General features: G+C 41.1%; 1 protein-coding gene and 1 long non-coding RNA gene across 3 annotated transcripts in view; one reads left to right on the plus strand and one right to left on the minus strand.

The window, feature by feature from the left end:
• AASS (aminoadipate-semialdehyde synthase) overlaps positions 1-8,264 on the minus strand; it is a 28,611-nt gene extending 20,347 nt beyond the window's left edge. For both annotated transcript variants that reach the window (XM_052668922.1, XM_052668923.1), the window contains exons 1-11: positions 8,155-8,264; positions 6,620-6,840; positions 5,619-5,795; positions 4,962-5,046; positions 4,225-4,292; positions 3,988-4,134; positions 1,788-1,866; positions 1,557-1,684; positions 1,250-1,398; positions 507-629; positions 245-356 (exon numbers count right to left, since the gene is read on the minus strand). In XM_052668922.1, coding sequence (XP_052524882.1) covers positions 245-356; positions 507-629; positions 1,250-1,398; positions 1,557-1,684; positions 1,788-1,866; positions 3,988-4,134; positions 4,225-4,292; positions 4,962-5,046; positions 5,619-5,795; positions 6,620-6,832 — 1,281 coding nt within the window. In that variant the 5' untranslated portion in view covers positions 6,833-6,840; positions 8,155-8,264. The remainder of the gene's footprint in view (positions 1-244; positions 357-506; positions 630-1,249; positions 1,399-1,556; positions 1,685-1,787; positions 1,867-3,987; positions 4,135-4,224; positions 4,293-4,961; positions 5,047-5,618; positions 5,796-6,619; positions 6,841-8,154) is intronic.
• A 5,410-nt stretch (positions 8,265-13,674) lies between these two features.
• Positions 13,675-26,289, plus strand: LOC128073738 (uncharacterized). The gene is made up of 2 exons (XR_008202861.1): positions 13,675-15,088; positions 17,906-26,289. It is a non-coding gene; the product is annotated as an uncharacterized LOC128073738 (long non-coding RNA).
• Positions 26,290-27,157: the final 868 nt, after the last annotated feature.

Here is a 27,157-nt window from a genome sequence, read left to right on the forward strand (position 1 = left end):
AGACTGTTTCCTGCCTACAGAGACCTTTTCTGCACATCCCTAAGATATCCATGTTCTTAATTTTTTGTTCACATGTTCATTTTTGAAAGTATTTCCTCAAGACTTAGAAAGCTTGTTTTTTAAACAAAGTCTGTTGTGTTCTACAGCAGATTTCTTTTGAATGTGTACAGGAGACCAGAAAAGCAACAAACCAGCAGGCCAAAGTCCAAGTTTTTACCTTCGCATTGCATACATAAGATCTTACCATCTCTTCAATATATGGGAAAAGCATGTCACCAAAGTATTCTGTTGCTTCTATAGGAAGCTGTGCTGGCAGATTATCAATGGAACACATCAGAATACCAGAGCCTTCAACGCTGAAAGAGAGAATACAGCTCCTCTAAACAATTTCTCTTTCATATTTGTAATATCCCATCTTTCCAAATTATTTTCAATGATGATTTTCAATACATTGTTTCACTGTACAAAGTACAAAGGAATGCAATATGAACTGAAGGCTATCTCACCTGTCATGAATAATATGCTGATCAGCATCATACATACAAAATGGACTGTCAATTGTTGTACACTCCGTCATAAATTCTATAGATCCTCCAGTGTCTGCTGAAATGTCACATATTGCCAAAAGTCTAAAGGGATCAAACAAAAGAAAAGCATCCAAATTACAAACAAATATGTGTGGAAGAGATCACAATTAAACAAAAAAAGAAAAAAAAGAAAAAAAAAAAAGAGAGAACTATCAATGTTGTATCCATTTTAAACAAATTACTCAAACAATTACCTCCAAGAAATATAAATGAAACCTGAAGCCACTGTAGTCATAAAATGTTCATTTGTATCAATAGGATCCAAATTGCAACCATAACTTTTCAGAAACCAGAAAAATCCACTCATTTGTCATTTTTTCTCTGTGATGTGATGCAAACATGTCCTGCTCATCATCCACCTACCAGTTCCCCTACACTAGCCACTGGGCAATCCTGTGCTACAATAACTTCATCATCAGAAGAGGAAATGAAATGGGATGGCTACCTCCTCTCAGCAGACATCTGGCACTGGTGGTACATTCATGAGCCTCTGCCTCCACTCAATGTTAACTCTTAAACTCTTTATTTGTTCAGTGTCAGAAAGAAACATGTCAACAGTGGGCAAACAGACAAAAGCCTATTCCCTTACCAGTATACATAGCCATATGCTTACAAAAATCATGGTATGGAAGAACAGTTACAACTGAAATGAGATGTCTTACTTGTGTGGTAACTCAGGACAGCCCTCAGGTGCACTAGCAGCAGATTTAACTGGCACCAGTAGCTTCTGAGCATCTTGTCGACTTAATAAGCGAGGAGTATGTTGTTCCCAGTATATGCCATTAATTAAACAAGTTGTGTAAGGTGCAATCTGCAAAGAAAGTTACAGAAGACTTATGTTCTCATATAAGTAACAGAAGAACTTGAAGCTTCCTGGTCTGGAGTATTAAATCAACAGATACACAACAGAGTAGTAACTACCAACTTTATGTGGAAAATCTTTTATAAAAGACCAGAAGGGATGCTCACATCAGTGTTAAAGCGAGAAGTGTAAAGTTCTGGATGTTTATCATAATCTGCTGGATCATACATTCCATCACGCTTCCTTACAAGATGATGGTGACGACTTAACACTGTCCCATAGACTTTTCTGAGGTCTGAAGCAAAATAAATAAATAAGTAATTCCAACAATAATTAGCTGGTATACTTGGACAAAATAGGTTTGAATGTATTTTATCACATTTATTGTCACAGCCTACCTCCAGATCGGGAAACTTCCTTCAACTCATGTGGTTCCACAAACTCACACGGCAGGGCATTGAACATTTCTTGGGCACCCTGTAAAGTAAAAGTGGAATTCAGAATGAGGAAAGAATATAGAGACAGTGTAACACTGCTCATTGGGTTTAAGAAAAGAGATACATAAAATGACAAAGGTCTGTCACAGGCAGTGATTTTCCTTTATAGCTGGAACCTTGTTAAATGATCTTTGTTGCCAAAATCAGGGGTGAGTCTTTTTCCCAAATCCTACGTAATAAATCCAAAGTTCAGCAGCTTGTAAGCCAAGTCAGTGTTATCGAAACAGACATAAAAAGTCAGCAAGTATTAGAATAGGTATTTCTCTACCTATAATTTAATGGACTGATTCAACACACTGTGTGAGCCCAGAGGGAAGAGCGAGAGACAAAAAGTCATGCATGTGCAAAAAAGGAGAAAGGAGGAGTAAGGTTTGACCTATTATTCATGGCACAAAGTTAGCATAATTAGTTGTGTCAAGCACGGTCTCACGCTAAAGACCTTTGTTTAGAGTACCTAAAAATCTTTGACACATTAAAACAAGCATGTCCAACTGTGACCCAAGGGCTGCATGTGGCCTGGCAAGGCTTTCAGTGTAGCCCACACACTGCCCCACGCCATCATGGCAGCAGTGGGCCATGCACCCATTGCTCAGCAACGACCAAACATCAGTACGCTATTAACCCTATCTGGGCTGAAACCAGAACAAGGAGAGGGAACAGTGCAGTGCTAACTCAAGTAATGGCAAATAATTTTATGAATTTTGATACATTGGCTAAGCACCAATAGCCTGTTTTGTGAACAGCAAAAAACATGTAGCCGTGCTTCCCCTTGTGATAAAGGAATCTGAGAGCAAGGTTGAAGATTATAACCAAGATTACAAGGATTGATAATATTTTGTAATTATTCACAACTCCATTCTCAGTCAGCATAAATACACGACCTGCAAATTTTCAAATGCAGTGTACAGAGTTGCAGTCAGACGTTAAATTCAAAAATCTGATCATGTCTCTCTACCAGACTTTCCCAAGTCCTTCTTAACAGTGAGAAATACCTCTCACTTCACAGTCACCCCTTACTCACATCATCGCTTTTTGGCAGTAAGTGTATTTGTGAACAACTGTGTTCAATGATGAAGCAAAGGAAAACGAAATTTCATCAGAAATTGCTAATGACATCTCCATTCTCACTGAGAATGGAAACCATTGCAATTGAATCAGTCTGATGTAGTACTTTCACAAAAACAGAGTCACATATCTCACTGTTTTTGTGGTTTCATTGCTTTCCTTTTTTATGTTGTAATAAAAAATATCAAAATGTTTTGTTACTTATACACATTAACTATATTATATATTTTATAAATCTACATTATATATAGGTATATTAATATTATTATATATTAAGATATGTTTATTTTATATTTTGGAGGGCAGCTCCAGAAGTAATGCCTTCTATTTTATTATGTTGGCCCACGTCAGAGGTGGATGTCAGTAGTATGGCAGCAGAGGCTGAACCTTCCCACCAACAGCCCCTTACACGCTGTTGCCTTGTGACAGATGGCAGCAAAGGGGCAGTCCAACAAATGACATCTGGCATGGAAGTTCATATGGAGCAAAAGTGTGTCACTGAATTGCTCCATGAAGAAAAAATGGCACCCACTGACATTCACTGATGCTTGCTGAACACTGATGGAGACCAACCAGTGGATGTGTGTGAGCACACTGAGGTGGTAGGTGGTGAGTTTCAGCAGTGGTGACAGTGACAGTGGATCACCTCCATTGATACAGGTTTTAATGGGCGTGACATGCAGGCTCTTGTTCACAATTGATGAAAAGGCACAGCTAATGGTGATGACTATGCTGAAAAACGGTGTTTTGTAGTAGAGAATTTTCTCTATCAAACAGTGTAACTGTATTCATTTGTATAGGCTGTAGTTTGCAAAGAAATATATAGGATGCATTACTTTTGGAGTGACCTACATATATATGGCCCTAGGCAATCCCTTTTCACTGAATGTGGTGTGGGCAAGCCAAAAGGTTGGATGCTCATACATTAAAACCTGAAGCCCAAGCAAACAAAATAAACCCATCTTAACACGTTTAACCTGACACATCAAATGCCAAGAAGTAATGTAATGTTTCAGCTTGAAGACAGAATTCTTACCTTAGACACATTACCAGTGCCTGTAAACACAAATGTCAAAGGCCCAACTGACTTTGGCATCAGTCCCAGTGAAATTTCATATCCAGCGTCTCGCACTGCCTGCACAGCCTGACTGCTATTCCTGTAGTTATGTGCCATCCCAATGTGCTGAAATCAAAGGCGCAGAGACATCATTCCTTATTCAAATACTGATAACGCTTGAACATCAATTTTCTAAGAAAACATATATATTCTTACCATAAAGGGAGTGTGATGTCCCAGGGCTAGAAATCGTAATCCCAATCCATGCAAAATGTTGATCATTCCTATTGTGTTAATTATGAATATGCACAGTTAGAAACTGCAGAGAATGACTGAAGTCTAAAATCATCCCAAATACTTTTCCCTGTGATTTAAGTTTCTTTATAAAGAAAATGTACATAACACCACGGAAGAAGAAATTCAATAGCAGGCCATGACCTTGGCCTAGATTATGCATTCCAGCACAGTTTAATACTTGGATATCCTTCTGGTGGGTGCATACAAACCACCAGATTCCAAAAAAGATGTAACACAGAGTTTCCTGAAGAAACACAATTGCAGTTCAGCAGAAAGGAATGAGAACTACGCCTCACAAAAATCAGTATAGATGGGTGACAGAGTGATAAACAGAAGTTGTTCAAAACCACGGAACTGTCAGCTGCGATATCTTTCAAAAGTCTGTGCAGTTGACATCGATATGTTGGCTGCCTCAGGTTAGCTGAACAGATTGAATGGGACTTCAGTATACGCAGTAGATTTGTCAGGAATCCATGGGACTATTTGACTTGTAGTCTCATCAAGAGGAGGCAGCACGAAACAGAAAGGAAAAAAGGTCTTAAAAGCAGCATAGCAGTTATAATGCATTCCAAAGCCCAACTTTCAGGAAATGTACAGAACCAGGAATATTGCAAGAAGTTATTGTTTCAAGCCTGCCTTTACTTTGTGCACTATACCTGCTACACCAGCCCACTTTCCAAAGGCCACAACTCGCATTCCTTTATGATCAACCATTTTTTCATAGTCAAACAGTCGGACTTCCTGAAAACACATAGCAAATTGAGTGTTAACATTTTCAGTGAATGCAGAGTCAGTGGCACATTGCATTCCTAGAAATTACCTTTTTGTACACCTTTGATGCCTTTCCTGATATAGGCTGATGGGAATATGAATTCACATTGTAAAGAACCTCTGCGTTTCATGTTCACTCTTGGCACAGAGCACCCCAATGGCCAACTCCAGCTGCTGCAGATCACATCCCCAGCCAAGTAGTTGCTCTTTTCTCTGCCCAAATTGGCTGACTTCCTCAGTAAGGATCTATAATGCCCATAGATCTTTGTGCTCACACAGCATGAACATTTCTCAAGTACACTGTGGTTACAACTTGTCTGCCATATGCACACAAACACAGTAGCAGTTCAAGCTGTAAATCCTGAGTGAGAAATAGTCAGCTCCAAGAAGGGATCCTGAGAACAGTCCTCATGAGCTATCATGCTAAATATGCATGTTGAAAGCAACCATGTGAGGCAGCAAGCCTTCTACCAGACTTCAGGATCAAGCTCAGTTTGAGTCCATTGCTAACAGCCACCAGTCCTTGTTATGACAGCATTTACCTGTCTCAGAATCTCATCCAAAAGGGGCATGTTTGCCTCTTGGGCTTTAATGGTGTGTGAGAAGAAGGCATAGTTCTTCTTAGGGATTAACTTGCCCTCTGGAGGTCTCTTCACACCCACTATCAGAGAAGCCTCAGAAATATCTTCCTGAATAATACCGCCTGCTTTGATGTAGTCCTACACACAAAAAAAAAAAAATCCATTTTTTTTCTGGTTGTTCATTTTTTTTTAACATATATTTAGATCTCAGCACAAAAGGAACTTCAGAACACAAACAGAAAATTCTACAAAGTAGAAGCAAGTTACAGCACATGATACAATCAGAAACCTTGTTAACAAAAGAAGTATCATATTGAATTTCCATGTTTACATGAGGCCAAAACATACAAAATAATGCACCTTAAATCTACAGACTACAAAGAAAGTACTTTACTGTGTTCAATTATCTTACAGTTTTACAATAACAAACAGCCCTTTGCAATGTTTTGAAATACTCTGAAGTTTAGAAAGATCTGATAAAAAAGCCTGGTGATATGATTTTATAGCATATTAGGCTAAGCCCATGCTGAAAGAATGCTTTTTCCATATGAAAAATGTATTTTTGCCCTCTCTTATCAATTAAAATTCCAGCTTACTTGTGTCTCATGTGATCATGCTTCGGTGAAAACCAGCACTGTGCTTTAATTAAAAGGCGATATGTGCAAGAGACCATTAATTCCCTACTTACATTTCAGTTTTCATCTGTTGGCTCAGATATCTTAGGCCAAAATATTTTCAGTCCTGAAGCTCACAGTGTCAAAGGAAAGAAAATTATCTCCCCCAAGAGCACCCAGCACCTCTTCAGTGTGCTTTTTCTCCACACTAGGACACAGTAACTTCACATACAGCAACATAACAAGTAATACATTTCCTTATGTACAACCTTTGAATATTATTTCTCCTGCATTATGCTTAATAACCGAGCCATGATTTTGCTCACCTGCCTCAGAACAGGACCTCACCTTTTCATGGATGGCTCTCCGGTTCGATGGCTGCACAAGCACTTTGTAACCCATCTGTGTCAGCTCCTTGACATGCCTGGGTGCCAGTGGAGCTCTGCGTTCCCAAGCACTGACATCTTCCCTCCTGATAGCCAGCACGGGTTTGTGGTGGTGCCGGCACCCAGCAGGGCGGAATGCACACCTATTGCCTGTGTGGCTAAAGGCTCGCAGCATGGTGAGGCCTGACGGTGATGCAGAGACAAAGCAGTAAAATAGTACATCTAGACAGATCTTCCAAACAGTGCAAAAGTTCTGGTCTCCTTTAACATCTGCTGTAAAACACAAATCAGCTACGCACTACTTTCATAGAACAGGAATTTAATTTTGCATTCCTAGATAACACCAAGCCAGCAAGTACTTTGGTGCATCTCCGCTTGGTGAGGTGGCCTTATAGAGAAAGGTTGTACTACTGCAAAGGATGGCTTTTAGCATGTCCAGTATAACAACTCCTTAATTACAACTTCTGCTCGTAAAAAAATGCCAGAAACTTCAAAACACCAATACATCTGCCAGCATAAATGTGCAAACACCAGCTGCTTGTCAAAGCTTGCACCATCAACGATAAGCAATACGGAAAGAAAGCAGAATGCAGCAGGTGACCAGGTGGTTGGAAGAGAAAGCCCAGTGTGTATGAGCAAGGTTCATTATGTTTACTCAGCTAATTATGGCACTAGCTGGAAGATAATGAAGATAAGGAAGTGGCAGTAACAATTTGTTCAGCAGTGTATACGTGGCTGGGAGCAGCAGGCTTTCTTCCTAACAAAAGTGTATGCAAAGTGGAAAAACTTAATTATGAGAGATCCATAGCAGATTATCATCCTTTTATTTCCACTCTTTTTCACTCCATATGCTGCCGTTTAGTTCTGCCGTGAATGGCAAGTTCTGCATGCCAGCACCGGGCAGCCAGAGGATTCAGGTGTTTGGGTGATTGAAAGACAAGGATCTCAAAGATAGTGGCTTTAAAGATGCGAATTTCACTTCCAGAGCAGTTTTAAGTGATGGAAATAAATACACAAAGCTCAGCTATCCCGCTTATTTAGAAAATCCCTTTTGTCCTCCTGCCCCAACCCTGTACAATCTCTATTCCTAAGCCTCGGGAGGCTCCGTGCTGGCTGAGCAGAAGCAAGGGGAAGCGGGGCAGGAAGCGGGCGCTGCCGAGGGAACCGCTCAGCACACCGCTGCGGGGCGGTAACGAGGGTCAACGGTGCGGCGTGCCCTCACGCGAGTTCGGGCCGCACGCAGATTAAAGCAGACTGAGCAAGGCGGAGAAGAAAAAGAACGATAAAAACGAACAGAAAACCAGAGGAAGAAATAAAGAGCGACACGCAGCAGCCAGGCGCGCGATGACAGCCCCGTTCCCAGCCGGGTGGTGACGCCGCCGCGGGCGCTTCCTCCCGCAGCCCGCCGACAAGACGCACCGCGACCTGCCGCCGTGCCGAGGAGCCCCGCGGGACGACGGACGGGCAGCGGGCCGCGCTCACGCCGCGAGGACCTACCTCGGAGCCGCGGGCGGCCCGGCTCGGCTCGGCTCGGCTCCCTCCTGCCGACGCCCGCGCGTCAGCCAACCGCCGGCCGCCCTCCGGCTACACCCTCCGCCGGCCGCCAACCGGCAGCGCCCGCGGCTCGGCGTCACGGCGCCCGCGGGCAACGCCTCCCCGACTCCCCCCGGTTCCTGGAAGGCGCAGAGTGGGGGTGCGGCGCGGCCCGGCCCGGCCCGGCCCGGCCCGATCCGATCTGCGGAAGTCGTGGCTGCCGCGAGCCGCGATGGGTCGCGTCGCTCCTCCGGAACGATCGAAGTTCCCGCGCCTTGCGGTTTTGTGTCTGCGGCGGGACCTCAGCCGTGTGGCGAAGGTCGCGGCTGCGGGTCGGGAGCGTTGCGGCCTGAGGGGAGCGAAAGCAAAAGCGGAGCCCGGGCCGGGCAGGAGGAGCCTTCCGCTGAGCGACGGCAGGGCTGCCGACTGGCAACGGGGCGGCTCTCCGGGTACAGGGGCGGCTGCTGCCGTCGGTCTGCGCTCGCGGGTTTGAGGCCGGTGCCGAAAGCCGAAGAAAAGGTGGAAGGCTCCCTACGTCCCCAGGGGAAAGTCAGCGACTGCCCCCTCCTCTCACGGCATTTCACTGCTAAATCAAAAGCCAACGTGTAGCAGAAGAGGATGAAAGGAGATAAGGACTTTCACAGACCGGGCGGTGAACGTGAGGGAATGGGACCTGCAAAGGATCAGCAGAGATTTTGAGAGCTGAAGGCCTCACCAGAATGAACAGAATCAGCGGGTTATAGTGTGTGAGCACAAAGTCTTTCTCCCGCTCTCTTACTCTTCCCTGTCCCCGACTTCAAGGTACAGAACCTTCTATCATGTCCCTCATCTTCATGCAGGATCTTCTTCCCTTTTTGTTGCTGGAGAACAAAATGACCTCCTCCTGCTAACTCCTGGACCTTTCTTTAGTCCATCTCTCTGAGCTATGAGGGCAGCAGAAGCTCCTGGGTATCCTGCTGTGATGGGACAACACCCATCCCAGTGGGCAGGGGCTGGGTCCCTCATTGCGAAGAAGTGGCAGAGGAGAGCTAGCTAGAAGGGCTGGAAAGGCAGTGTACTGGGGAGCCCTCCTGCCATAATAAGGGCAGTAACTGCTCTTGTACACCAACCAAAAGGAAACTGAAAACGAATAAAACCAACAGTAAGTGACTTTCAAGATCAGAAAACAGGTTTACAGTTTGTAAGAGTGCCATGGAACACGAACTACCTCACATTTTTTGGGTTCAGTGGAGGAATCTGTCTTTCTCACCTACAAAGATCAACTTGGGTGAGAAGCTGAGGCTCCAAAACCAGCTCCTACACATGATGCTATTAAAACATGTTCCTCAGTTCCATATGGATATTGAGAGTGCAAATGGGCTCGGAATAGGTTTGTCCTTCAGTAAGAGAGTAAGAGAGAAAAGAGTCTCATTTTCCCTTTGAGCCCAAGAAACAGTGAGACACAATGAGCTTTTTTCTATTTGAAGAGGTTTTATTATTACTTTCTAAGCTTTCAAATTTTTTGGAGAGTTTGTCTTTGTGTAAAATGTTAGAGGCTTTCCACAGTAGTTTTTATGGGTTGAGTGTCTAATTATTTCTCATTTCTAAGTTTCACAGATAGGAATCTCAGCTCACAGAAAGATTAAATCCACAACATGCTCTGTCTCGCACTGCAGTTCCCCAGGCTTGAGCTGGGAGCTCAACCTTGTTCTGCATGGAAATGCATGAAAAAAGGTATGTACAAAAACCAAGCAGGAGCCATCCTGTCTGCTTAGCCAGACTGCACCAGAACCTAACAAGTCCATAAGGGTGCTGTCTGCTTTCACTAAGAGCTGTCAGTTGGGAACTCTGGGAATACACATGCTCTTGCTTAGCCGATCTGCCTTTCCAAAGGAAATGACACACAATTAGTCCCCTTGTTCCCCATATCCTTGTCTGGCCAACAGCAATACTCATAGAGAACTCTTCTGGGGAGCCAACAGCTAATCTGAAGTACTCTGTGTATTCAAAATTCTGACTTTGAAGAACACACCAGTAGTGCAAGCACTAGAAAATTGAGGGTTATAGGGTGGGCCTCTTTCAGGATTTAGCATTTGTGAAAGTAGCTACTTTGATATCTGAGTCACCGCTGAGAATAGTGGTAATGAAACTCGTATTACAAGTCTTCACTGTTCCTTTATGGATGGATTATTATTATATGATCCTGAGGTACCCACTGGATTGGCTCCTGTAGATAAGAAAGGTTGATTGCTAATTTGACAATGTGGCTTGGATATTAGCAGCTCTGAAGCTCCAGTGAGGTCAGCAGGAACAACACATAGAAACAAAATACATTTTTTAAAAAGTGGCTAAAACCATTTTTTTTTTTTTTAATACTAAAGCATTTAATTTGCAGAATATCTGTCTGACTTTTTTTTTTTAGATTCCTTCATATGCATATGAAAGAGAGTTTATTTTTAGTTAAAATTCTATGTAAGCCTCTTCATTTGGGGTCAAAGCATTCTTTTCAGAATTTGAAATTCTTGGGTTTCCTACGCTTTGGTTTTCTGATCCTTTTCAGATCTGTGTTCTAAGGAAACAAAGTTCCAGGCTGGGACAACATAGTCAATAAGACAAAGACCCAGCCATCTCTGGTCATCAGGGTGACTTGGACTGTAAGGACTTGAATGAAATCTTCTGCCAAAATGCCTCTGGGAAAGATGAATTCTGCTACAGATTTCCTATCACTCTGAATGGGTATTTTATTGCCACCTGACTTTAAAACAGACATTTAGCCTCTTGCTTTATGTGAAATTGGCCAGGTGAACGGTACTTCAGAAGTGCCTAACATGCTCCATAAAGGAAAAGGCAACCCGGGTGACCAGCATGGACTGACACTATGATGCTATAAAGATAGGTGAGGTGAATCCCACCACTGTATGGTATTCCGAACAGGGAAGGCAGAATTGCTTAAAAAGAATGAAATAAATCTGGAATTCAGGCTTTATGAAACAAGTCAGTGTGTAACAGGGGCTGCTTTCTGTAATAAATACCTCCTGTTTCGTTTTGACCGCAACTCCATCTGTCTGACAATCCCTAATTATCAGGTCTGACTCTTACCCAGCTGGAACGCTTTTTTCTCAGCACTGTGGGGGGAGCACTGACTTCCATTACGGTAACAATGAACTCCCAGAGCACCTATAGAGAGGTGGACTTCAGAGATTTTATTCTTAGAGTGTCATGGATAAATCTTGAATCCATTGAAGTCAATGAAAAACTCAAACCAACTTCTGCTGGGCTAGGATTTCTCCCTGGGTCTCAAATAAACGGGAATTGGCATCCTGAAGAGATTTTTGCAGACTGTGTATCTATTTGTCAAACTCTGTTTCCCATTTAATTCTGATTTTATACTGCAGAGATATAGAAGTTCCAAGAAGCTTTCAGGCTTTCAGTCAGAATGAGGCTATTGAAAAACATGACCTTTTCTTCAAAAGCCACTACCTGCAGTGGCTGTTGACTGCCACTGTGAATACTGACCTCACAGCAAAGTACTAGACATCACTGAACAGCACAAGGTGTTGTGTTCTTTACAATCACATAGAGAATATATTTAAATTCCTATTGCCTCAGAGGGGAAATTGCCATCTCTCAAGGCATACAGCACCCCTGAAGAAAGACCTTCTACTTTTAGTAACTCCTGAGGTCATAACTGGTCACGTCTGTAGCCCCTGTAGTCTGTAGTCTGTAGAATTCACAGTAGTGTCACATTTGTCCATATTCACCATAAAAGTTAATACTTTTGCATGTGCAATGTATACTCAGACTGCTGCTTCAAACAGAGATGCCCTTTTAAGTCATTCTCTCGATTCCTAAGACCTCACATAAATCTTTTTAGATTGACAGGCAAATAAACCTAGCATTAAAAAATGACAGCCTGCAATATCAGATTAGTGAACTGGATGCTAGAAGACAGGAATTTGGTTTGCTGCAAGAAACTGCAGCCACTCAGCTAAAACAATTCTGTCAGAAATATACTTCTGTAAGAATTTTCATTGAGTCTGTTAATTAGACTTACCAACGCTCACATTACCAGGACTTTCAAGTCAGTAACAACCCTCCACTAAGTATGGATCCGTAGTGTGAATAAATGCAAAATCTGGGCCTTCTTTTGAAACAATCAGAGTTTAGTGCATAAAGAGGCCATTAGGGCCATTATGCCGAAGCTGCATTAAAAGCACAACCTTGCTTCTGAAGCTCCTGTAGCAAATAATGGCTGTACCAGTCTTATGTCCTCCAGGAGCAGTTGGCCTCTGTTAGAAAGTGCTGACTTACAGAAAAAAAAAAGCTGCAACAAAAAACAAGACCCTTTTCTATTTATTTAGCATTTTCTGGTTTTGTAACGCTGTCTTTGTCAGTTTGGCAGCATGAGGATGTGCATTGTTTCCTTCTCAAAACCGGGAAAACTGATGCAAAAATTATGTTTTGGCTCCTGATTCACATTCAGATCAACATCAAAACAAAAGTTCAGGACTTGTTGACTTTTTTTTTTTTTTTTTCCCAAACCTTAATTCTTTCTGGATCTTTAAAATCAGATACGATTCAAAAATGCTTTCAGCAAACCTGTGAAAATGGTGAGAAGTATGTAACATATCAGTATATGTTACAGGTTCTAGGCTGGTACAGCCAACTCTGTAGCCATGTGGTAAAACAGAACTGAACTGGCTAGGGAAAACAACAACAACAACAAACAGAACAGAGAAAAAAGAATCTAGTTTCTTAATGAGGTTAGTTTTCATATTTGCAGCAGGGAGCACCCTAAACAACTAAGGGTGTGTGCAGGGACAGAGGTGGGAGGCAAAGAAGAAATCTGCATAAGCCGCTACTGCTGATAAGAAGATGAGAATTCCTCTTAGACTGCTGCCTGGTTATCCCAGGGTTCAGCTTCACTATTAAGTACCTGTTGGAGCAAGTCCTGAAGCAAAGGGTGGAACTAAAATTGTACCCAAAAATAACCACAAGCAGAGTTTGCGATCCAGTTATCACCAGATTTTCCTGTATTTTGATCAGAATTCTTCTTCAAGACCAAAAGCACTTTAAATTCAAAAAACATATTATCCATTACATGTAATTAAGAGTACCTTCAGGTCCTAAAGGGAAGATGGCACTCCTTTCACGCCTTCCCTCACTTTTGGGAGTGCTGCTTTCCTGTAACATGAGAATCACATTTTGGCCTACCAACAAAATTTGTTTATGGTTGTCTATGGCTGTTTAAAGTGAAAATTGATTCTCTAAATGTAACATGTGGTTTATCCTTAGAAAGGTCAGTAGCAAGCATAGATTGGTTACAAAGATTGATATCTAATTAAACATGTTTTCTCAGGTTTTACTAACTTCCGTGCTGGCAGATGCTCACATCTCCAGCAGGGAGGCCAAACCTCTGATGACAATTCTCTTCTTCTGGTCAAAATGTCATCTCTAGCATCTGCTACCTGACCCTAACTGCAGAAGAGGTAAATATCAATTTTATGTCATTTTGATCCTCAGCTCTAGCATTGCAAAGGAGGAGTGAGAAAACAGACCTGCTATGTGGAATGTAGGCATGGCAATTGCAATTTCACAGCAAATAGTTCTATTATTAGTGCTTCTTTAAGGAGTGACAGATTTGTCTTGGGAATTTCTTCTTCGCTGTCTTTGTTTCCTCTAAGGTCTGTATAGTCCAGCAGAATCAATCTACTAAAAGATCTGATAGACCTAAAAATGATGAAATATCATCCTCATTCATACCTCTTCCTCCTGTTTATGAAAAGAGCCAAAGGAGTAAAGGAAGTGCAGGGAGTTTTAGTCCCTCTGTCATGGGCAGATAAGGATCACAGTGCATTTACTGGAATCACCTTCATGCTAAAACAACAGAGGACAAATCTCTGCACTCACAGCATTATATTGCACCCACTCATTTGCTACAAGCAGGAAGAAATTAAACGTGCAATAACATTTTGTTCAAATATAAATGCTTTCAACTTTTATGATGTTAACTGTTTGAAAAAATATTTTTGATAACAGCACTGTTTTTGTTTCACAGATCTCTCCCCTTTCCCTGTAAGCATCAATCCCTCACAATACTGAACATAAGCTGTACATGCAAAAAAATTATATACAAGTTAACAAAGCCTAAGTTTATTAGAAACCACATCTACTTTCATTTGAAAGTGGGTTTGTTAGCCTCATCTGTAAGAGGGTAGTGACCGAAAGAAAAAGCAATAAAGTGAGTAAATTCTAAATTGCTCAAATTTAAATTTGGTGAATCCATCCTACCTGGTCTGTCTTGTTGTGCAAGTCAGCAACAGAGTGTCGCAGTTTAACCTAGCAGAGGAGGGGAGTTCCCTTTTTCTTTACTAAAACTGCTCCTGTTCTCAGCCCATGACCCTTTTTTTCATCATATTTCTCTTTCTCCCCTCCCTCCCCTCTGTACTTTTGAGGAAGGGGAAGTGAGAGAACAGCATGATGGAGTTGGGCTTGACCACCCTTGGCACAGTCAAGTATCACGCTCAGATTAGGAGCATGAAGGGCCACCAAAGTATCACCAGATTATCTAGGATACTCTCTCCATTCTTCCCCCCATTATACAATTAGGAAAGTATTTTTTGTTTTGTTCTTTCATTTATGTTTTGTACTTTGGTCTCTCAGTTCTCATTTTTTCATGGTTTGTCCCCATCTTTCAACTTCATTCACTGGAATGGCAGATTTTTCTAACTCATGCAAGATGCTTTCCTCCAGAATGGGATTTTGTTTAGAGAAAACTCTCAGAGGTAAGACCAGTTACCATGTTCCACGAGGTTACTATTACAGTTGCTTTCTACATCTTCCTCCTCTGACACCCCTGGCTGGTGTGTCCCCTGTTTACACCTTCTCACCAACAAGCTTTGGTCTTTGTTCTGATCTGGTGAGTCATTCATTTCAATACAGCACAACAATCATTTTAATCTTTTTTTAGATTTTTAAGTTTGTTTTTTTTTTAAGTTTTTTTCTCATATCTACACAGACCACTTTTCATAATTTGTCTTTTCTGCTTGTGTTCTCTCTCTACCCAAGGAGATTCCCAGCTGTCCTTGCTAGTTTGGGCAGTCATTTCTTGCACTAAAACTCTTTTTTCTCAAGGCTAGCGTCTCCACTGTACAGCAGCTGGAATGCAAGTTCCATTTCAGATCACACACCTTCTCCTGGAATGGACCTGGCTTTCTGATGAATAGCTTCTCCACTATCCCCTAAAGGCTCTCAGTGTTTTCCCCAAAGAGATCTTATCCCCATTGTTGTACTGCTTCCTTCTTGCACTGCCTTAAAGCTTGCTTTTATTTCCCAGAGATATTTTCAAGCTGAGGTAGGCACTGATATTAAGAAGTCATACTAATCTCTTTTTTTCTACACAGCATGAACTTTCAACCTCCAAATTTGTTATCTAAAACCTGCACTGAAATCTCTTTTTCCCTTGTTCCTCTCTAAAACATGTAGTGTTCTGATATGATAATTAGCAGTAAACCACGGTACACTGGGGTAAAAGATTGAATCATCTTGTAAAAGGAACGGTGCCTGCTCTGCTTTCCTATCCATGTAGTTATGGAGATTCCTTTCACTTCACTGTCTAGAAGAGTACAGCACAGATCATAAGCAGCTCTTCACTGAGGGAACACGAGAACCACAACCAGGACCTAGACTACAAGATCTAATGCCATAAAGACTTTACCTTTTTCCATATTTTGTCAGTTTTAGAATCTGGTTCCTTTTCCTCCTAGCCAATTCCTCCTAGCCAATTCCACCTACCCAAGAATTCACCTAGGCACCTGGCACAAAAAATGCTTCTTTCATGCTACCCTTTTAAAAATACTTTTATACCCCATTAAATATTATGCAAGCAAGGAACATTGTCTTTCTGTGTGATAGGCAGTATTTAGAATTAAAATCTGTTATGTCTAAAAGCACAGTGTGAGAAATTATGCAGCCACCACATATATGTGAACAAATTTTAAATCCACATATGTACATACATGGGCACATGCACACTCATGCCCTACATCTTCATCTTCATGAAAGCATTTAAAATAAGTCCTGAACATCCACATTTGGAGTATAAAAAAATGTACTGAAAACTAGTGTGCACATAAATTGTTCAGTAAGAGTGAAAGGATTAAAAGCTTCATACCATGTTTATAAAATCCAATCTTTTTGTCTCTGCTCTGCCCATCCCATATCGTAAGATAATGAATAGTTCCATAGCAACAATAGTCTACCACTAAACCATTACCTTGATTTCAATTACTGGGCAGAAAGAACACATGCAACAGAAATACCAGTTCTAAACAATGATTTGAATAGAATGATCCAGAGTACATTTTTACTCTGAAAATTAATATGTTTATAATTTTATCATTGAGAGGCAGAACATTATAGTTAATTAAATAATGTTGTCTGTAGGCCACAAATCTCGTTTAAGCAATAATAAAGTCTTTGAACCAAGGTATTGCTTTAACACTGATGCAGAGTTCCAATTGCTAATGGCTCTCACACTATCCAGCAAAATACAAGGAGGGATCCAGCTGTCAGGAACATCAAGAAGAGAGCAGCAACATGTATTAAACTGACTTAAAAGAGAATTATTTTTCTGGTGAGATTTGGCCATCTCTCATCTGTACTTTTTCCTAAAATATGCATCTATGTGTTATTCTTAGTCTCTCCTACAAGACTTGAAAAAGCATAAGCAAATTACTATTTCAGTTACAGTCATTCTGTTGCCTTGAGATCCAGGGGGTCCAGTTCTCAGTTACAGTTATATCCTTTAAATCACTTTGCAAGGTAGTGAGCTTCTACAACCATCAAGCATGTACAAATGACCCCTTCCCCCTGAGAATGACCTTTGTCTAAGGTCCTGGAGCAGGACCAGGACAAACCAACCCGAGCATCCCTCTTCCCACTGCCATGGGGAGACAACACGGGCTGTGGCAGGAGGCACATCACACGGAGCATGATGATCCAGAGCTATCACTTAGTTTCTAGGCTTCATGCAGAATGGTTTGTAAATTTACAGCATCCTTAAAGGTCACTGAGAAATAAAAAATAAATGTTAACAACAACAACAACAAGGCAGAAATCGTACCTTACAGTGACAAAAGCATCAGTGGTATTTCATTTGCAAGTTTGAGGCTTTCTCTGTGTTCCTAAAGGGATAAAAACATGGCATCTATTCACTAGAGTTTCTCATAGCTTCCTGGTTATTTCCCAGAGCAGGGTACTATACAGTATTTTGGTATAAATCTGACTGCATGTCATAAAGCTTCAGGAGAGAACTTTGCCAGGGATTAGAATTAGCAGAAATTAGAAGTGATCAAAGTGATGTGGGTTTTTTTTTTCAATATTGCACTTAACAAGGGAATTCAAACATTTGGATCTTTCCATTCAAACTGAAGAATTTCAGTTCAGCAAAAATGAAAACGCTTCTTTTATTTTGAGCTATTACCAATATTTCAAAAGAAATCTAGTTCAGTTTATACATAAATGCTTTTAAACTAATAAATATTTAAACACCTGTTTTTGAAACATGTGGTAAACTCAATAAAACTAACACAAACTCCTGAAATATTTAGGTTAACTAAGGCATGTTTATATTGAAAAAGAAACCTCAAGAGAGTAGCAAATGTGTATTTTAAGGGGCACAGGACTTAAAATCATGAGAGACTGTCTCTAAAGTGCATGACTTCCTTTCTGGCAGGATGAGGTTTATCCCATGCAATTCCCCCCTGACACAAAGCTGGGGGATTGGATAGGCAGCCAGCAAGCGAGCTGCTGTGGCAGCAGGGAGCACCACCATCTCCAAGGTACACCATGCTCCACCAAGCTCTGGCCGAATGCAAGAAGCTCCCAGGACAGAGCTGAAACCAAGATGTTCTCCTTCAGCTGCTGCAGGGAGACATGCAAGAGTGAGGTGACTCTGTCTACAAGTGTTTGCTGTGAGAAACTTAGAACTGCAAAGGAATGTGAATTCTAGGGAGGGGAGTCAGAAAGGAATAGTCTTTACATAATGACAGACATCTGTGTAATTTGCCAAAAACCCACAAGATTTTTGTCTTCTGTAACAGGGGAGGACGTTACTCCCTAAAATATGTCAACAGGTGAGATTTCTTGCCAACTTAACAACAGCAAATTACATAAGTGATTAGGAAAAAAATAATTTCCAGTAAAACTAGATATATTGCTACTGCATTTGGTGAAATCTCTGCACTGTCATTTTAGCAGCTCTTCTCAGCAATTCAGAGTATTTCCACTTGATGGCACCAAATTTTTTTTTTTCCAACTTCAAAGAATCCTTTAACAAAAGAGATGCTGAATTGCAAAGAAATAATCAGGACAAATGCATGTTTTTCTTTCTGAGCACATTTCTTAAAAATCTGGAGGTGTTTTTTTTGTTGTTGTTGTTCTTGTTTTTGTTTTTTTTTAATAAGGAATACAGTGAATTTGATGCGGTGGCTTTGTCTCTTCTATTTGACCATGACCACACAGTCATTTGAGCTACTTACTTTTCTTCTCTGCTTAGAGTGTATCTCCATTCAGTGAAGGTTGTGTTTATCATATTGTTATAAAGTAGGCTCCTGAATATGGATGAATCATGCATTTTAAAATAAATTTTGTTTCTGTCCCTATCTTTGAAACTCGTCCTTTGCTTATCTTAAAAATGAAGGGCACTCAAACAGATTATCACAAAATAAAAGGCAAGTTTTTAAGGGTTGAATATTAATTTTGACTCATATTCTAAACTGTCTGTTGTTTTTCAATAGTAATATCTGATGAGCAGTTCTCAGTAAAGTAACTACGGTAAAAACAACTTCTATAAGCTTTACTTGTATGTTATATACAGGCAGTAGAAGCACAAACAAGCAAAAATGTAGTTTAAGTAGTTGTCCAATTCTTGGAGATTTCACAAGCTTTAGACAATGTTCAGCATCGTGTACAATGTACCAGATAATAATAGATTAGGTACAGGATAATATCAGATTAGAGTAAATATCCATTTATTGTTTCTCATCTCATCTCCCAGCAATAAGCCATGTGAGGCAGAGCCAAGTCTTGTGTCTGGGTACCTGCATGGGGGGTTGTCCTCTCTCCCCTAGGTTCGTGATTAAGCCTCCTGGATACAGCAGTGACATAAACTATGCACAGAACCACCTGTTGTGGTTCTACAGCTGCAAACCAGCATTTTAGCTGTGTCTAATGAAATCTGTCTCATTTATCTCAGCAAAACAGAGAATGCAGTGCAGCATTGATACAGGGAAGGCCTCGGGGAGTCCTGGCCAGAAGAGGATAGGGAGGCAGGGACAGATCAGAGTTCGGTGCATGTCCTCATCCAAAATTAGGATATCAGTGAAGGGTTTCTAAGACAAAAGGCAATCCCAAGATTCTTCTGCCACAGACTGCATTTTGTGCTAGAATTTATGTGAGTACAGTCTGCAATGAACCTTCTATACAGAGGTGTGTGCATGCAAAACAATTAGAATGTGCTGCTGTTTTGGGCAGGTCCAAATCAGCTGCTCTGTGCAAAGCTAGGCAGACATTTCCCAGATATGTGACAGCTACTGTCACACACTACAGAGCTGCCCTGTGCCCATGGGCAGTCACTCATACATGCAGATACTCAGCATGGTTGGAGCTGTCTGCTGCCATGACTTGGCCGCCAGATGTCCTGGTGTCTCATTCAGCTTACAGCAAAGAGGACTTCTTTGGAAAAGCTTCATCCAGAAGCTCCCCTCCCCTTCTGTCACCTGCCCTCAAGTTTTAAATTGTTCCCAGTCCAGTCCTGCATCTGCCTCTAAAGTACTTCTTTGGTTCTTGAATGTTAAAGAATTATTCAGTTCAACCTTTCCATCTAGCTCCAGCTTACAAATCTATGATCTGACTTATTTCCTATTTCAGAAGTATCTTTCAGCTCTAATTTCCACAGTTTCTTCTGTGAGAAAGCAAGCCACTGGCCCAGTCCTGGTTTCCACCAGTAATGTTTTCACACAATCTTAGCTCCATATGAGACCTATGCTTGAGGATATGAACATTTCGAGTAGTTAAGGTTCTTGAGCCAGGACCTGAACTCAGCCACTCAGATTAATTGGTCTCATAGGCTGGCCTTCCTCCTTAGAAGAACTGCATGGAAGAAAGTCCAATACTGAAAACATGGAAGCACTCTTCATGGAAATACAGTTACTGTTTTAAACAAGTCTTTTATTGTTTCTGCATAACAACATCACTTATTACAGCTAACTATTGAAAAACAAACAAACAAAAGCCATTTTCATTTGATTTCACGTTCTTGCTCTATAATTTTGTCATCCACAATCCAGGAAGAAAATTCTCTCACTCCAGTGCAGTGAATTACTATATGACATTTGTGATGTCTCATTTCCCACCAAAAAAAAAAAAAGAAAGAAATTCAAGAGGCTGCAGAAAAAGCATGAGTCTCCTTTCTGTCTTGTAGAGAGGCTGGAAAATGCAAAGAACAATCATTACTAGCCAGAGCTTTATTAGAAATGAAAAATAGCATCTGGAAGCAATGCTTGTCTTTTCCTCAGCAAAGAAAACTGCCAGCACCACAGCTTCTTCCAACACCACTTTGAGTATCTAGAGTCCAACCCAAAGCATCTCCACCTGCAAAGTCCTCCAGCACAACTCCACTTCTGCCCTACACGAGCTTAGTCAGCAGCTGTGTCTTCCCTAGCATAGAAGTCTGACAGCCAAATTTGTTTTTCTTGGGGATGTTTATCTCACTTAAACCCCTAATTTTCTCTATACAATAGAGATTAGTCATGTTAACTCACAATTAAATCAGGTGTTAATCCCAAAAAGAAAACTCTTAATAACTCTTTCCCCTCCTACGTTCCAACAAACACTTTTGCCTGATAATATATCCATGATCTGTCACATTTTAGCAACTATTTACTGTGGTTCCACCTAAATTTTTTATCCCCTCATTATTATCCCTGAAAATTATTTAAAGTTAGAAATAGAGTCATGAAGCAAACATGCATGCCAATGCTAAAGAGTTCTGCAGGACAGGCATTCCACCCATGTACTGCTGTTTCTTATTTTGTGTGTGACAAGGACTTCATGTGTAATTACTGATGGTGTGAAACTTTGAAAACTACAGATTCTGCATTTAGATTTTAGATGATTCTGGCTGCTTTGCTGCTATACAAGGGTATTTTTGCCCTGATTGTGGTTGTCCCAATCACATCTGGGTGCCACACTCTAAGTTCTCTAAGATGCATAGTCTGTGCCATTCTGCATCTATACTAATTACAAGTGGCAGAAGCCAGGCTAGACCCAGCACCCTGCGTGTTTTGCCTTTCCCAGGTGAGAAAACAGCTGACCTTCTCCAAAGCTGGTGCAGAAGCCCAGCACATGACCCTGTGGAGGGTGTAGGAGCTGAGGCCCTGAGACGGGCACAAGCCAGCGTGCAGGCCTGTTTACTGCAGCTGCAGGTTGTTAGCAGGCCTTCCAGTGCATCCCTCCACAGATCTCTATCACTGTAAGCTGCCTCTCCAAGATGCTAACGTACAAGCAGAGACAAATTAACACTGACACTGGCTTTTGTGCTAATGCCAGAAATGTATTTTGCAAGAGCAGAAGCTGCTGAAGAAGCTGAAGTGGAAGTAGAGGTGGAAGGAGTTAATCTGTGCAGGATCTGAAGCAGCTAAGTGGTTGGCAATCCAGGAAGCTGCTCACTTCCGAATGGTATTGGGCAAAAGACAGAGATATCAGAGGAGTAAGGGTCTCAAGTGGCAAGTTCACTGAAGCAGAGGAAAAATCCAGATACGTTGGTTTTGCTGTTTCAGTCTTATTGTTCTGTCAAGAGAAAGACCTTTCATACAAAGAAGTGCTTTCAATGAGATAAATCAGGAACCCACAGAGGCAGCTCTGTACGTGAGTAACCCAGTTATACCTATTTCACTGGTAAATGTGACATTATGGTGACTAAGACCACAAGAGGATGAGACACAAAAGAAATACAGAAGAGAAGAGATTACAAAAATATACAGTAATATCAGTGATATACATATGAAGTAGAAAGGTATTAACAAGCAAGATCCTCCTGGATGACATGCTTGATCACATAAGGAATGAGCATGTGATCTCAGACAGCCAGCATGGCTGCACCAAGGGAAGGTCATGCTTGACCAATCTGGTGGCCTTCTATGATGGAGTGACGGCATCGGGGGACAAGGGAAAATGACCAATGTCATTTACCTGGACTCAAACAAGGCCTTTGACATGGTCCCCCACCACATCCTTATCTCCAAATTGGAGGGATGTGGATTTGATGGGTGTACCACTCAATGGATAAGAAACTGGTTGAAAGACTGCAGACAGAGGGTGGTCATCAGTGGTTCTACGTCCATGTGGAGGCCGGTAACGAGCAGCATCCCCCAGGGGTCTGTCTTGGGACCGGTGCTCTGTAACATCTTTATCAAGGACATCGATGGTAGAATCGAGTGGCCCTGGGCAACCTGGTCTAGTATTAAATGGGGAGGTTGGTGGCCCTGCCTGTGGTGGGGGGTTGGAGATTCATGATCCTTGAGGTCCCTTCCAACCCTGGCCATTCTGTGATTCTGTGAATCAAGTACTAAACACGAAATGCATCAGTATGCCAGCAGACATTCCAGCTTAGAAACAGAAGCATGCAGCAAAGATATTACAGAGTATTTTTTACAGATGTGTATTACATCAAGAAGGAAGGGAATGTGTAGCGCTATAGACATGGTGACACAGTGCAAAGCATCTTAACGAGCATCCCCCACTGACAAACAGAAACAGCTCAAGTCAGAAGGCACACAACTGAAGAACATCTCCAAAAAAAGTAATGCAACAGCAGTGAAAGTATGTTGCCTATGTTTGCCTACTATACAAGCTAAGAACTGCATTTTGGTACGGCACACACAAATACATGAACAAATCCAGAAAAAAAAAAAAAGAATTTTAAAATGGATGCTGGAACACAAATAAGCTTTTGAGAAAGAAGGTAGAGTTTGTACCATACCATGAGATTATTTTGGGAAATGTGATTAACGGGATCTACAACAGAGCAGGCACAGAAAGAAAATATGAACAGCACCTCTGTGCATGAGGACTTACCTGCAAACGTGGCACATGAAGGATGATACATTTACTGAAACTTCTACCAGGAAAAGAATGTGAAAGGACATCTCACAGCTGAGGGGAAAAAAAAAAAAAAAAAAAAAAATGTTGTGTGAAAAGAAAGGGTATCAATAATTAGTCATGGCATTTCTGAATGCCATCTATTTTCTGAGGAATGCGTAATATATGGGTGGAGTTGAGTGACATAGTCATGTGCCTTCCAGCATAGGAAGGTGTTATTTGGCTAACTTTATTTAGCTAAGTTAGTTCGAATGCTTATGACTATGCTCAGGTATCACCAGCTGATCACAACTCCTCAATGATAATTTAGTTAGTAAATTAATAAATAAAGAAGGCAAAACTAACTAAGGCACATTTCATGCAACCAGTTTTAGAAGAGATGAATCACTCTATGAATGCTTTTTCTCTCCATAAGGGGATTCTGGACATTGGTAGACAATTAGACCATGAATGCCTTCTATTAGGGCACAAAAAAACACTGCTTTCTAATTATCCTCCATATCTGTTGATCAGACTTACTGGGCATAATGTGTGTGTTTTGAAGTCTTGCTTGTACCACCTGTTTAGTTTGAATTTTCTTTTGCTGTGAGCAGTTTGACCTATGACGACATGTTAAGATAGAATCAGTGACACTAAGTACCACGAATTGGTGTCATCACAATGAGTACGGAAAAAATATATGTAACAGCCTTCTAAATACTGACCTCCAAAAGTAGTATGGCTGCAATCAAACTGCTCAGCGGGAGCGGTCTCCAGCCTTGCCCTGAAATTGGTTGGTTGGCACATGGTAGATGATGCTGGTGACAGGCTAGCAGTTAGGTAGCGTGACTGAGATTCAGTGCCAGGAAGGTTCCCAAGCTCTACCTGATCAGCAGTTTTGGAAGTAGCCAGTGCCACCACTCTAATAGCAAGGACAGGATCTGTTTTCTATTTCCTAAACTTGAGCCTATGTCTCCATTGGGATGTTATTTCTGAGCAGCTTCTGATGCTTGAGGACTTCCTGCAAGCCAAGTGCATCTGTGCAGGGTCCCAAGCTTGGATAGTGACAAGACACGGGTATCTTTGAGAGGAATTAACAAAGCCCCAGAACAAAGTATTTTGATTCAGGTTTGGATGAATACATGTGTTTTTTTTTTTCCCTGTGTGTGTGTTTGTGTCTGGGGGGTAGGGAAGAGTTAACTACTTATGCAAAATGAAATTATAGGGAAAAACAAGTTGGTAACCTTGTGTTTCCCCTAAAACTTCCCACTGAATTTCAGCTATTTGCTTTCAATTACCAGTCCCTCCCCCACAAAAAAAAAAAAAAAAAAAAAAAAAAAAATTGCTTAAATCTCTGCCCTTCACAAATGAATCACTGAGCAAAGACTTAGTTCAATTGGATTTCACAGAGATGACAGGATCTGTCAGTGACTTTAACAATGAAGGTTTTCTCCTACATCTAGTTTTGTATGCCAAGTTTCTTGGTGCTTCACCACAGCCTTAGACACAATCCGTGTAATTCCAGTGCAAAAGTCTAACTCAAGAGTGTTTCTTCAGTGTGGGGAGGGATCTGCTATGTACAATTTATAAGCAAAACAGTCACCCACCTAATCATTATGAGGAGTTAAATGAGCACATAATTCAAGGATATCTTGTAATGACCCACTTTTGTCTTTAATATGGACGAATATAAGATGATAGCATTAGTGGTCTGATTGGGATTTAAAAGAAAAAAACAACACAATTTTGAATTCCATCTGTCTTCCTTGACAACAAGTTCCTTCAGTGGTGTGAAAATGGTTCAGGACAGAAAAGCCAATACCAGAACACTTTTCCAGCTAATAGATATCAAACCCCTGCATGTTTTCATGTGACAAAGATCAGTAAAACAAAGAAAGAAAACCAACCAGGATGTGCTGCTCCCTCACAAGGATCACTAGAGCTCAGTCTTGGCTGTGTCCATCACGAAGTCTGCATACCACAGGATCTAGCCGTGTAAAGCACAGAGAACTGAGTTAGATCCTTAGGCCATTGAGTCACATTTGAAGCCTATTCCCTTTTATAGGATAATAGCCTATACAATATATAAGCAGAAAATTGGCAGCTCCTTTACACTGCTATTAGTGTTAATAGCTAATGAACTATAAAAGCGACAGGGTTTTTTTTTTTCCCCAATTGATTAATTTAAATTTAACCTTAATTTGTTTAGATCTCACTGAGAAGCCGCTACCTTATTCTGAGCTACAACTGTTGCAATTAGCAGAAGTATCCCACTGTGAATATAAGGCTGATTGCATGCTATGCATCTATTGTGAGATGACACTGCTTAGATGTCTGTTGAAGAGATCAGACAACTAACTCCAAAAATACAGGATTATTTGCAAATATTTAGTCAGCAGCATAATCTGAAATGGACTGTTTCCATTTCAAAAAACATACGCATGTTTTATAGCATGGTAACATGTTGTGGGTGGAAAATATTGCGTGCCTTATTTATTCCGTCCGCTGTTTCTGAGACTCATTTCTACAGCTATGAACAAAATGTTTATTTTTTTGTGATACATTTCTGTTCTCCTCTTTTCATCTTCAGAATTCTTACCACGTGGATTCTAACATAGCATCTCTGCAGAGCAAGTAGATTTATAAAGAAGATGTAACACTTGAGGGAAGTTTGTGTCACCGTTAAAGCAGTACAGGAATGAGGGGAGGGGTGTGTGTAAATTGTTTGTAGGTGCTGTTTTGATGCTACATGATTTTGTTGTTGGGAATTCATTTTGCTGATATAAGAGAAGTTTGTGAAGTTTAGGTGATAAATCTTTATAAAGATTATTGTAATGTGTTATTGTATGTATCTAATGCAGATTTCTATCACGAGCTTTCAAACACCCATATCTCACTCACACTGGTGCCACCTTCAGTGGATGGCAAATTTAAGACACTTATGTAGAGTTTTTAATGAAAATAAACTATTTAAAAATACTAGATTGTTTTTCATCATTAGATAAACCCTAAGAAGGGGATTTAAAAAATGTGTGTCGAAACTGTAAAGACCTTCTGTTGCTCATACTGAAGAATTACTTCTTACCAGAAAAGAGGATACTGTAAGGTATCACCAGATTTTTAAAAGCAGTAAAAGTAAAGCTCTGTGGTACTGGAGCACATCCAGATCAACTGCGGTGTGGCTTTCCTGATGGCTAGGAAAGCCACATGTCAATAGCAAGCTATTAGTTAAAAATAAAGGTACTGTCAATTATATTTTACTTTTCTAGATTACTGACAGCATAGGGTATTCATGCACCAAAACCTGTGATATCTGGCCTTTCTGACTCAAAGGAGAGAGATTTCTTCATTCATTTTAATAGGATGTAAATTCCACTCTCAGTAAAAGAGACCCTGCACAAACATACAGAACAAAAAACACAACATAAAACACCTCGAAACACCTCACCACAACTCCAGACACCATCATTGTTATCAGAACATTATAATTTCACATTGACTCTTCAATATCACAGCATGGCAGAAGCCCTGGTGTTCAAGATGAAGGGTCACCAAACTACAGTCCTTCATTGTACATGAATCACAAACGTGACACGTGCAGCTGCCATGCCAAGGAGATATAAAAAGACTCACGAGTGAGGAGCTGCTGGTAAACAGCCTGCTGATTAGTTCCATTCCCCAGAGGTGGAAAGAGGCAAGAAAACAGGTGGTGTCTGCAGTCACTGCCATCAGCTCTTCTAGGTCTCAGCTTTGCACCTGATCCAACCCCAGCAGTCTCAAGACCACTGTGAGACTGCTCCTAGCACTTCTCTCCTCTTGGCTTCCCATGGATAAGGTAGGGGTATGA

This window comes from Tympanuchus pallidicinctus, unplaced genomic scaffold (assembly GCF_026119805.1).
Source record: "Tympanuchus pallidicinctus isolate F22 unplaced genomic scaffold, pur_lepc_1.0 scaffold8, whole genome shotgun sequence".
NCBI lineage: Eukaryota > Metazoa > Chordata > Aves > Galliformes > Phasianidae > Tympanuchus > Tympanuchus pallidicinctus.